Source organism: Callospermophilus lateralis, chromosome 2, assembly GCF_048772815.1.
Source record: "Callospermophilus lateralis isolate mCalLat2 chromosome 2, mCalLat2.hap1, whole genome shotgun sequence".
In the NCBI taxonomy this organism is placed as follows: domain Eukaryota; kingdom Metazoa; phylum Chordata; class Mammalia; order Rodentia; family Sciuridae; genus Callospermophilus; species Callospermophilus lateralis.
This window is the reverse complement of record NC_135306.1, coordinates 62,175,967-62,189,629: the sequence shown is the minus strand read 5'-3', so window position 1 is coordinate 62,189,629 and position 13,663 is coordinate 62,175,967. Positions and strand designations below refer to the sequence as shown.

Below are 13,663 nucleotides of genomic sequence, written 5' to 3'. Positions count from 1 at the left end.
CTAATAACACCCCTTCATATCTAGCTCATTTGCATTCAGATCTGCTTTCTTGTATGGAAGATACATGGATACATGTAGAAATGTGTCTGCCATGCACACAACCTTGAGTGCCATGGACTAGAGCAAAGAACTGTAGATTCTGTGGACAGATTTTCTAACCAGAGTCAGAAAGCTAGGCGGATCTGGCACTGCCATTTATTGGCCCTACAACCTTAAACAAATCATTCAACTTTGAGATGGTCTTTCTTTTATTTATTTATTTTTCTTTTGGTATTGGAGATTGCACCCAAGGATGCTCTATCACTGAGCTACATCCCTCACCCCTTCTTTAAATGCTTTTATTAGTACATTATAGTTATAAATAATAACTGGGTTCACTTTGACATAATCATATGCATGGAATTTAATTTGCCCCATTTTAGTCCCCAATATTTTCTCTTTCCCTCCTCTTCCCCTCTCTCTTATTCCCTTTCCTCTACTCTACTGGTCTTCCTTTTATTTTTAATTTATTTATTTTCAAGTTGGTGCTTTATAAACATAAAGTTGTAATTCACGGTGGCATATATATACATAGTGTAATTTTGTTAAATTTGTTCCATAATTCCCAGTCAGTTATTTATTTACTTACTTACTTTTACTTTTTTTAATATTTATTTATTTAAGACAGGGGCTTGCTAAGTTGCCCAGGCTGACCTGCAACTGACAATCTTCCTTCCTCAGCCTCCCAAATCATTGTGATTAAAAGTGCATTCCACCACGACTAGCTTGAGATGGTCTCTCTACGTGTAAATGGGAAGCAGCAAAAGAAGGAACATTTATAGCTTTTTAACACAACCTCACTGCCACATATGTGTTCAACCTGGACCACAGCAGAATTCTCCTAACTGATCTCCATGCATCTAATTCTGACACTTCCTTAATGATCTGTTCTTCCTTTCTAGATGAGAATAGGCTAGAATAGGCTTTAATAAAAGTCTACCATTCTCCTTTGTCCAACCTCTTCAGTGACTTCTCTTTGCTCAATGGATGAAGTCCCAATGAGCCCTGGGCATCTGACTTATATCTCCAGCTTTGACTACAGCACCATCACCCGCCCTTCTTGCCCAAGCTCTCACCATAGAGGATTTTCTAGTCCCCAGAGGCACCCCACTGTCAATTCTGAACTTTCTTTTATGATGTCCTCTGTTCTTAAAATGCCTTCTTCTTGTCTACCTCAGTTATAATCATCCTTTAAATTTCAGCTGTCATTTCTTCAGTCTCCCAATTCTACCCCCTTGCCGCACCTATTAAATTAAATCCTCTTGTTGTATGCTTCCACAGCACTGACTTCTTCTTTCAATACACTCAGCACAGAAGTAAATGTCTAGAACCTGCTTTTAATAGCTTTGGCTACAAATGCATTGCATTCTTTTTAGTTTTCTAATTAATCCCTCAAGCACCCACTTGCTCATCTTAGCAAGAAGATCAATGTCTCATCCCACACATACAGTATGCATTTCTCCACCTCCCACAAACTATCAGGAGGCCTTCTCAGTTTACAGGACCAGTGCTCTTCCCAAAGAGGCAGAAAGCCTACTGGAGAGCTAGGTCAGTCCATCAGAGAGCCCTAATTTTGTGCTGTTTCTGACTCTACTCTTGCTGTACAGAATTTTTGTTCTCTTCTGATGTCTCCATCCACTGCAAAAAGGTACCCTTGCAGGTCCAGATTCCCATGCAGACCATGATGATACCAGATTACAATTCCTATGGCTCACCCTCATGTGCTTTACCATTGGTCCCAAAGCAAGACCCTCATGGGCTAGAGAGGCAGGGGAGGCTTCCTGCCTTAACCACAGCTGTGCACAGCCAGCCTCTTCCACACTTGTCGTGTTGAACATGAGACACTTGTCCTCACTTCCTTCTCTTGAGTTCCTCTTAGGGCCATTGTTGTCCTAAACTTATTAATCCTTTGAAGACTAAAGTTGATAGGTAGTAGTCTCAATTTCTTTCTTTCCAGAAGGCTCCTTGACTCTTAAACAGATTTAGCTACCCAAGCCTCACCACCAACTCTGCACACTAAGGTGGATTGGGAGGGCAGAAATTGTTGGTCCAAATTGTTGGTTCTATTTACCATTTCCTCCTAAGATAACCATTAAGGGCCCCCAGGTGATCTGTTGTGTTCCAGAGAAGAAGCTAACAATTTCTGTTGCAAAAGTAGTGTCAATTTCTGCTTTCAGCTAGTCCTTAAGTTTCATGAATACAGGGACTGTGTTCCTCTCATTCATCAATATGTGCCCAGTGTTAAAGCATTATCTGACTTATTTAATATTTCAATAAAATTGTAAACATTGAACCTACTATATGCTGATGAATATGCCAGACCTGTCCTATCCAATATAATGACTATTTAAATTTAAATAAAAATTCAATTCATTAATTATATTTTAATTGCTCACACATTGTTACTGCTCAAGAGCCACTTGCAGCCAGTGGCTACCATATTTGACACTGCAAATATGCAAAATTACATCACAGCAGAAAGTTATTAGATGGCACTCAGACTCTTTAAAAACTTCTTTTTACTTAATCCAACCAAAATTGCTTGAGATGGAGGTGGTGTCTTTACAGATGAAGGAACTGAGGCTCAGAAAGGTTATCTGACATCCCAAAGTCATCTGGCTTGTATGTGAACACGGGTCCACAAGTGTGACTCTAAAACCTGTAGATTTTTTGTTGAAAAAAAATAAAAATTGGCTCAGTCTAAATAGCATTATCTTTGGGCAATTGAAAACAAAAGCAAGTTCTCAATCCAAAAGATTTGAGTGACTTTATCATTGATTTGTTGAGCTAATAACGAGCCAAGTTAGAATCCAGAAAGGCCACCTGCTATAGAATCTAGATCTCTGGAACAAGTATCCAGATCTTGAAAAGTGTTTCTCAAACTCTGTTGAAGGATTAGTTTGTTTTAATTTCCAGTATGTTGATATTTTATAATAAGCACTTACTAAAAAATGTAATGGAAGGAACAAAAGCATAAAACAGTAAACCTTATTTTTTATTAGATGCAATAAATATTTCAAAAAATGCCATCAGAGAAAATAATAAAAGAATTATTCCAAAAGTTTCTAAATGTTTACACTCAATTTCTATGTTTATCACAGACTGATAACAGTTTGCCCACACTAGCCTATAGACCAGACTCTGAGTGGCACCACCTAGAAGAATGAGCCAGAGCTTTACAGGAATCTATACTAAAAACCACAGCTGCTGGTTTATGGTTGCCATAGACCCACAGAGAATAGTGGCACTGACCTGTGGCATTAAGAGGCCTCCAATGAAAATGTCAGCATTCAAGATCAATTCTTCTGGGGTAACCACTGAATTCCTTTCAAATGCAAACATTAGGGGAGGCTACAATGCTGGGTAGAGTCCCTCAAATTCTGAGCAAGATCAGGATAGTTATGATGGAATTACTAAAAACCTGGTGAACAGAGCAAAAGCAGAAACAGTGATGGAATTCAGGAACCCAGGCAAGGGCAAGAGTTGAGCATCAAGCCCTAGAAGGGAATCAGAATGGAAACGACATGTAAAATCAGGGGAAGAAATGAAAGCAGGGGATTTAGTGGTGAGCAACGAACTTGTGCTTTTGCTATATTAGTCACTTTAAATCATCAGTCATTTACATCTTACTTCAAATTAAGCAACCATACATTCTGCTCTGTGCCAGGGAAGGAAGGCAGGAAGTGGCAGTTAAGATAGAAGGAAGGGAGAGAATATTCTAGAACCTGGCATTTCTGGGATTACATACCAAATTCGCAGCCCCTCATCATCTAAGTGCCTGGGGGAATCCAAGGGAAAACAAAAGAATAGAAACTTAACTATTTTTGTTGTTGTTGTTGTTCAGAGTGCTGGCCTAGAGTCCAGATTTTACATTATGTATTACCCAGTCTGAGGTCCCAAACCACAGTGGACATCTGGAACTCTATATATGGATTTACTTTCGTTCTGCCATAGTTTAATCTATAAACAGAATAATTTTCTCATTTTTCAACACCAGGGTTGCAAAAGCCCAATATAATGTTTACTAATCTCAAAGAAAGAACTTGGAGGACTCAATGGAGAGGGTTTAGATATTTTATTAATCACATGGTGTTCCTCAGCAGTAGCAGGTTGGGACAAAATCAGAGACCACAGCACATCTAAGAGCAAGGGGATGGTGTAGGGTAGGTTGCATGCCCACTACACAGATGCATTTTTTCAGATGTTTAATGAGGACATTCTTTTTCTTTACAACCAAGGTTGCCCTCTTTGATCCCCACCTAAAGATTGGAGACAAGGAAGTGGCCAGTTTTCCTTCTCCTTACTTTCCTTATCACATTCTTCAAAGACCTTCATATCTGATCACTAGGAACAACAGCTTTCCTAAGTACTGACTGAGGTTTACCCCAACGCTCATTCTATTTCTGGGATTTTTATTAATTCAGGCACAACAAAAAGATCTGTCACCACAGTAAAGAGGGAAGTGAACAAAACTGTGAGTAAGCATGAGTTTGCTTTTCTTTTTCACCCCCTTTTCTCTCTTAGTGTGAATTAAAAGATACAACGACCCCTCTGAATTCATAAGGGATTGGTTCCCAGGACCCCACACCCCACAGATACCAAAATCAGTAGATGTGCAAGTCTCTTTCATAAAATGGCATAATATTTGCAGATAAACCTGTGTATATCCCCCATATACTTTTAATCATCTCTAGATTACGTATAATGCCTAAAGCAATGTAAACGCTATATAAATAGTTGTTATACTATATTGCTTAGTGAATAGTGATAAGAAAAAAAGTCTGTACGTGTTCAGTATAAACACAATTTTTAAAAATATATATTTTCAATTCATAGTTGGTTGAACTCACAGACATGAACACCCATGGGTACAGAGGGGCAACTGCAAGCCTTCTTCTATTAATTCATGAAAGGCAACTGAATAGCTTCAGCATATACACAATCTCCCTTTTCTGTGGCATTTCCCCTAAGGCTTGATCTTGCTATCCTGCATTGCTCCTTATATTTCTTGGAGAACAAAGATGGTCTCTGATTTTCAGCCCCAAAGCAAGCATGCTATTTTTTGCTAGGTCTTTATTCCTAAGCTCTCCTAAGCCGTACTACACAAGAGGTCTGGGCTCACAAAGTTAGCATGGTTAAAATTTGCCAACAAAGAGTAGATACTCAATCTAGATACAGTCAACAACTTATTTTACAACAATGATTAAGAGGGCTATGATTCAAGAGCAATACTGGGTGAACAGAAATCTCTTCATGAGGCTAACAGGCTTGGAGCTGGAATTTGTGGAAGAAGAAGAATGAATGTGGAGGTCAGAAGAGGGTGCTGCTGAAGTCATTCAGGCTGGTTGAAAAGAAAATATAAACCATGTGGAAGAGGAGCTCTGGGGTCAGGTGGGCCTGGGTCCTGTTGGAAAATGGATACTTTGAGCTTTCTCGGCAAAAGCTTCCCTTCCTTTTGTGATCTAGGAATCCATGATGCATGGATTTACGTCATTCAAAATGACATAGGAAAATCAGAGAAACTTTAAATAACTTTCCACCAGTAACACAGAATATTCAGAGGTACTCATTTTAGCATTTTGCTGAAATATGGTGGAGCACACCTGTAATCCCCACTATCTGGGATGTTTGAAGCAAAAGGTTCACAAGTTTTAGAGCAACCTGAACAATTTAGCAAGACCCTGCCACAAAACAAAATAAAAAGGGACTGGAGGTGTAGTTCAATGATGGAGTGACCCTGTGTTTAATCCCCAGTACTAGAGGGATAAAAAGTGCTCATGATTCAAATTCAGGAGATTTAGATTTGAATTATTCTGTGAGCTGGCTACAGAACCATAGGTAAAATCTATTGCCTCTCTAGATTTTAGTTTTGTCATCTGTAAATTGAGAAATTGGGACCAAATCCAGAAAGGTAAATAGACCTTATCTCAGGCCAAGGATGCTTGAAACAAAAATGAGGATGGTGTGATGGACCACTTCTAGGTGAGGAGTATGGTGATGGATGAATGACATTGCCTTAGGTTTGGGACCAGAATAAGTCATGGGGTATAGCAATGAGTAGGTATTCTTTTCTTCAAAGATAACTATGTGCGCATTTATCAGTATTTTCATTCTTGTCATGTACATACATATTTTAACACTTATCTAATACATTTTGTGTTCTATATTGTTTCAGTTGCATTCAGTTATTTTCCGATTAGCCTAAGTCTTTGCAATCCTGTTTAGATCTGCATACAATTCAGATATTGATTAATAACCAGCAATGATTAAAAAAAATGGCTCGATTTAATTCAGAGTAATGTTTTATGGTTTTTGTCAAGACAAATACCAATGTGTTAAATTTAGTAGATACTTTTTAAGTTCCTGTTATATTATTCACCAGTCATTAACTCTTTGGCAAGAACTAATTTAGCATTTTGGCCGATATCTCCTGGGAAAGAAAAGGAACAGGATATGAAGATAATGATTTTGAGAAGAGATTAAATCTAGACCCTAGTATTTGAATAGCCAGGAAACTGGTGTCTGTTTTTAGGAGTCAAGGGCACCCCATAGAAATGGTGTCAATAGTGGGGGAGGCAATGGGAAAGAGAAGGACAGAGGGAGAGAGACAGATTGACTGATTCATTTTTAAAAACTGGTTCACAGATTGTGGAGGTTAGCAAGTTTGAAATCTGTGGGCTGGGCCAGCAAGCTGGAAATTCAGGCAAAATCTTCATGTTATAGTCTTTTTTTTTTTTTTCCAAAGAGAGAGTGAGGGAGAGAGAGAATTTTTAATATTTATTTTTTAGTTATCAGCAGACACAACATCTTTGCTTGTATGTGGTGCTGAGGCTCGAACCCGGGCCGCACGCATGCCAAGCGTGCACGCTGCCGCTTGAGCCACATCCCTAGCCCCCTTTGTGTTATAGTCTTAAGACAGAATCCTTCTTCTGTAGGAAATATGTTTTTGCTGTGAAGGCATTCAACTGATTGAATGAAGCACCTGTGTTATGGAATGTAATCTGTGTTAATTAAGAAGAGTTTAAAAATAAAAACTAGCTGATGGTAAATGTTAGTCACAGCTACAAACTTTCATAATGACATCTAGACTAGCTTTTGACCAGAGAACTGGACTCTGTGACAACCAAAATTAGGCAAGAGATGGGAGGTGGGAGGTTGTGGGGTGGCAATCTAGGTCTCAAGGTTAGCTAGAGAAAGTTGCCTGGTTAGACCTTTAAAATTGCACAAGCCTTTAAAAACAGAAGTTAAATAACCATCTATTATCTGGTCACTGTAATTGTCTAACAGGCAACTGTCTAATACCTGCTCATGCATGAACCTGCCACTCCAGATTTGCATGAAGATTGTTTGGGGTTTTATTTAGTTCAGCAGAATTTTTTTCTCACTGTCTCTCAGACTCTCAACAATAAGAAAACCTCTGTCATTCCAGAGTCTACTACATATTTCAAAAAATGAATATCTGAGTAAATCTAGAGGGGAGGAAAACTTGTAATCAAAAGGATTTGATAAAATCAAACCAAAATTTTGAAAATTATTTCTCAATAAAATGGATGTCATGAGATAGTTTGACTTATTTAATATTTTATTTTCTTTGACAACACCTAATGAGGATTTTAATTTTTTATAGAAAGTTTGGGGAAGAACCCTTAAGGGAGAGTCAGAACACCACTGCCAGATCCAAGCCCACCAAACCTTGTTTTCGTTATCATGTCAGTTTCTTCTCCATTTAGATGGACCAGATCTAAATTTCTTCCCAAGATTTTTCAGTCCTTTTGACAGCCACATTTTACTAAGTCAACTTCATCTATACCCCTCAACAAAAATTTTCCTCAATTCAAGCGTTCCCCACCGCTTCTACCATCGCCATCCTTACTCCTTCCCTTGCCAAACTCATTCCCACCTCTGCTTTTGCCCATGTTGGCTCTGCTGCCTGGAATGCCCTCCATGATCCTCTTGCTTACCCGAATTCAAACTTCTTGCAGGGCCAACTTTAAGATACCATAATAATTAACTTTATGTTTATAATGCCAGGCTACTGTTCTAACTACTTTGGAGATACTAACTCATTTAATCCTTTTGGCAATTGCTTAGGTACATACTCCTCCACCTCCACTTTATAGATGTCAAAACTAAACACAAAGAGGTTAAATAATTTCCCCAAGGTCTTGTAAGTACTAGGCCCAGCAAATTGACCCAAATACTCAAGTGCAGAAACCACACCTACCTACCACATTATCCTCCCTTGCTTAATCTATAAGACTGTCTCCCAGCTCATGCCTCTACCTTGAACTCACAGACTAGCCCACTCTGAAGCACATGATTACAGCATTATTTTCTGGCTGCAACCACGTTTCTATATTTTATGTTTACTTGGCCAGTGTAATGAAGTGAGATAGTAGTGTTAATGCAGCTATCTAAGTTTGATATTTTCCCATTATCCCTTTGCTGTGTATCTTATAATTTATTCTGCAAAAATTTTAAAGATGATTGATTTTGACTGAATTTGGCTCTCTACTATATATATTTTTTTCTGAGTATAAAAATGAAAAATAATGAAGGAAAGGGGAAATACTGAGGAACAATATTGAGCAAATTGTATTGTTATATTCATGTGCATGCATGAATATGTTACAAGGAATCCTACAATTATATATAATTATAATAAAAATAAGGAAAATAAAATAAAGAAAAAAATAAAAATTATAAAGTATTAAAATAAGGTACAGGGCTGGGGTTTGTGGCTCAGTGGCAGAGCACTTGCCTAGTATGTATGAGGCACTGGCTTCGATCCTCAGCACCACATATAAATAAATGAATAAAATTAAAGGTTCATCAACATCTAAAAATAATATTTAAAATAATATACGATGTATTTTCCAGAAATTGCCACAGCTAATGTTGTGATATTGTTTAGGCCTTGCCAGCCGTAGACTCTCAATCTCCCATACCCATTCTCTGCAACTCAGCTCAACTTGACCATAAAAATCCTCCATTGTGAGGAAGTGTCCACTTCCGGGCTGCCTGAAAGTCATTCTCTACCCTCATATTCTGACTCAGCATCATCTTGAGAGATGGGTTCTTGGAACTTGTCCTGGGCATGTCCATCACACATACTTCTGACAGACTTTTATTTAGGTGATTATTCTCCCTTCCCACTAAAGAAAGGAAGGGCTTACCAGTTTTACTTCACAGATTGGTCAGCAACTGAAGCCAGATCTGGTTATTGTGAGAGTGCCCAGCAGGGCTCAGTTGCTCAGTGGTGTTTTCCACTCTGTGGTTCTACCCCTAACTTTCTAGGTAATTCTGGGAAAATTGCTTCATGTTCTTATTCTTATGGAAATCCACTCTCCTCAATTTCCCCAGATGGACCTTCAAGGCTTTTATTTTCATATTGTAAAGGGAAAAGTCTCAAATAAAACTAGAGATTGCCAAAGAGATAATCCATTCTCATCCTCCTCCATGGTGGGCATGGAGGATGTTTGTGCTATTTCATCATTTCCTGCATCTCTTGCCTGTGTACATGATAGAATTGAACTTCCCTGCAATTGTAGTTATGTGGTCATGTTACTTGCTTTGGTAAATTAAATGAAAGCACCTGAGAGCCACTATGTGCTTTGCTGTTTGTTTGTTTTTTTTTTATCTGACTTAGTAACCTGAAATATTTGAGATAATAATTGCTATATCAGTCTCAGCCTCTTAGAAACTAAAAATTAGAAGAAAAACTTTGCTGACCTTCAGTTGACATGGAGCATGAGCAAAAAATAAAACTTTGTTTATTATATTGAGATTTTGGAGTTGTTTGTTACTGCAGCATAACCTCATATATCCTGACTGACACAACAGGGGAAAGCTAGAATCTTTACTCAATAAACTATATGTTGTCATTTAAAATTTCCTTCCTGAAGAATAATAATGTAAGAAAATTCTTTCTATGTAATAAAAAGTAGAAAAAGGTAGTATATAAAAATCTACTATATCATTTGTGTTCTATTAAAAGTGTTTACTTGTTCACCTTACCACTTTCTTCAAAAAGAAGAAGGAAAACTATGAAAATGTCAAGAATTATTGTCTTTGGGATATAGAATCTTGTATGGTTTTCTACTTTGTAAATTTTCTTCGTATTTTAACACATTTAATACATTTTTAATGTCCCAACATATTCTATTTAAATACCCAGGGATGCCTCTTAGGTAAAGAGAGATCTCCTACTCACCTCTCTATATCTCAGCAGTTAATACATTGTATAAGACTCTTCCTTAGGTTCCCTATCAACTCTAAAGAAGTCAATGTTATACTTTCTTTTAAAGATACAAACCATGTCTTAGTTTTCTTGCAAAGATTTCTAGCACAGCTACATTAAAAAAGATGAATATACTGCAAAGACATAAGAGATGAGGTGACTTGTATAAAATTATCTCAAAATTTAGGGGATAGAATTGGATCTGCCACACAGGCCCTCTGAGTTCTCATCTATAGTACAATGACCTTTGCATTTGTAGAAGTTATTTTTCATCTAACCTCACTTGTGCTTCTTTTAAGTTTATGCCTTCTTACTCTGATGTAGACAAGTAGGCTGTCAAGCAGTAATACTTTAGGAGTCAATCCTGATGCCATAAATATGTATCATGGGTCTTTTTAAAAAGAGATTATTCTGGTCGTCAAACCATGCTTTGTTAGAGCTTGTAGAGCCTGTAATCTAGCTTTCTTATTTTAGAAATAGTGATATTGGAACTAAGAAATAATAAGTTAATAACATAGTCATGGAAAAATAGATGCTGCAATTCTCAGGATAGTGCTATTCTTTCATTTATTCTTCTGCTCACAAACTTGTACTAAGCATCTACTATTTGTAAGACTCTGTTTCAGGTAATTCTTATGGAAATTATAAGAATGAATTAAGCATAATATCAGTCATCCAATATTCTTACAATCAAATATTAGAGATGATACTCAATAGACTATTCTCATTGGTATAATTTGGCTAAAATTCAAATAAAAGGAGCCAGCTTTCTATATACCCCTGGCAAAAGGCCCATTGTTTTGTTCTTCCACCTGGAACTAACTGCAACCTCAGCACTCTACCACCAGTGTTTCCTTTCTTCTTTCCTACTCCAGTGGTTCCCAATTATTTTCTTTTTCCATTACAAAGTAAATTATGAGCAGAAGTCTTATAGGAATGCAGATTTAAACAGTGGTAGAGGATACATAAGGAACTCAAACAACAATGGGAAGAATCTAACTTTAAAAATGGGCAAATAAACATATGAAAAAATGTTCAACATCATTTACCTCCAGAAAAATGCAAATCAAAACACAATGACATGTCACATACCTACAGTAAAAATGAATGACTCTTAACAAAAAGACAAAGTATAAGTACTGGCAAGGATGTGGAGAAAGGGAAACTCTTGCACCCTGTTGGTGAGAATATCAATTAGTAGAGCCATTATAGAAAATAGTATTCAGATTCCTCCAAAATCTAGAAATAGAACTACCCTATGATCTATCAATTACTCTACTGTGTATATAGCTGAAGGAAAGGAAATGAGCATGGTGAAGAGATACCAGCACTGCCATGTTCACAATAGCTAAGGTATGAAATCCACTAATTTTCCATTGATGGATGACTGGATAAAGAAAATGTGCTGTAATAAGCAATGAAATCTTATACAGCCATAATGAATGAATCTTGTCATTTGTAGGGACATGGCTAGAACTGGAAGACATTATATTACATAAAATAAGTCAGGCACAGAAAGACAAATAGTGCATATTCTCACATGTGGAAGCTAAAATAGTTCATAACATAGAAGTAGAGAGTAGAATAGTGGTTATTAGAGACTAATGATTATACATGCCATGCTTCATGGAGATCGAAAGAGAATGGTTAATGGTTAACGGTTGCATAGGAGAAATCATTTGTTCTATAGCACAGTTGTATAACTATGGTTGACAACAGTATTATATATTTTGAAATAGCTAGTGAGAGAAGTTGAATATTCCCAAAGCAAAGAGATGATAAATATTGGGTTATATTAATGGTAATGGGTATACTAATTACCCTGATCTGATCATTGTCCATTGAATATAATATTGAAAATCACACTGTACCCCACAAATATATCATTATTATGAGTCAATTAAAATTTCTAAAAAATTTTAATTAAAAAAGTGATGAAATTGGAGTAGAATATAAATACCCTACTATATTTTTCTGCAAGGGTCTTGAGCTACTTTGTGCTTCTCAGAACATATTTGGAAAATCATATAGCCCTCGTGTTACCCTTTTATTCCAAAGCCTACCTTATTTAGCCTCATAATCCTCAGAATTCCCCCCACACATACACACACACACATCAAGAGACTTCAAGTGCCCTTTCCTTTCTGTTTAGACCTAGGGAAGAGGAGCAGAAGTCATTAGCAACCATCTACAATGTCATCATCCTGGGGCATGAACAGGGAGAGTGGGTGGAGAATGGATCTGCAGGAATTAATAAAAAATATCTGGTGCAATAAGGAACTGTAAAGGATTTTCAAGAGCAAGCCCCATGAAATGTGCTCCAGTATTACTGAAGTGTCTGAGACTCTTATAACGGAGGGACAAGCTCCTACAATATATCTGGGAGGAGACTTGGACTAGGGCAGTGGTAGAAAGGGTGGGATGAAAGGTTTTGAACTATGCTGGTTCCAGACAGATGTGTGTTTTCTAAAGTAATTTCTTACTTCAGTCTATTATTGAGAGGTGATATATTTTTCTACTCAGGAATGTGTTTTGTTTTTTTTCCTAATTGTGGACTTTTCTCCCTAGATCTGAACCTATAGTCTTAGGAGCTGGAATGCTGATACCACATCTTCAAGAGTCTTCCAGAAACTGAACAAGGATCCCTTGGCAAGCAGAGTTTGCCATTTGCACTTTTCAAATATCTTTGGATCACCCAACACTTTAATCAAGAGCCTGCAGCAAGACTGGACAGCACCTAGCCATGGTGTACTTAGAGGAAGGAACTCTATAGCCCAGCCTTTCACTGCTTGGGGCTCTGCAGCCTGTGGCTCTGAACAAACACTACTACACTTTAGAAAGTTACTCCATGGAGTATAGGAAGGGCAGCAGAACACAACAGACACTAGTATGGCAGTATGTAAAAAAGTGGATGTGTAACCCATGTGATTCTGCAATCTGTATACGGGGTAAAAATGGGAGTTCATAATCCGCTTGAATCAAATGTATGAAATATGATATGTCAAGAGCTTTGTAATGTTTTGAGCAACTAATAATAAAAAAAGAAAATAATCTAAGAAAATCTAAATAAATGAAAAAAAAAAAAAGAAAGAAAGTTACTCCATGGGAATCTGGCCCCTAGTGAGTGTCCTGAGGCTCCTTCTTGCTGCTAGACTGAAAGCAAAGAGAATCACTTCCCCCTAACTTTCCAAAGCAAGTCAGAAGCAGATGTGGAAATTTCCAGTTATAGAAAAAAAAAAAAACAGATTGCCAGTGGTTATTTTTATCTATCGCTTCCGCTGGAGACTGGAAGCTCACAGACAGGGCTTTGTACCAAAATGCCATAACTGGCATTCTTTCTGGCTTCCCAGAATCTTGATAGTATTTGAAGTTGTTCTAATGATT

General features: G+C 37.4%; 1 protein-coding gene across 1 annotated transcript in view; it reads left to right on the top strand.

Annotated features, from left to right (window-relative positions):
- The window catches only part of Pdcd1lg2 (programmed cell death 1 ligand 2), a 61,513-nt gene extending 48,216 nt beyond the window's left edge, over nt 1-13,297 (top strand). Inside the window, exon 6 of the mRNA XM_076843435.2 lies at nt 12,848-13,297. Coding sequence (XP_076699550.2) covers nt 12,848-12,861 — 14 coding nt within the window. The 3' untranslated portion in view covers nt 12,862-13,297. The remainder of the gene's footprint in view (nt 1-12,847) is intronic.
- Nucleotides 13,298-13,663: the final 366 nt, after the last annotated feature.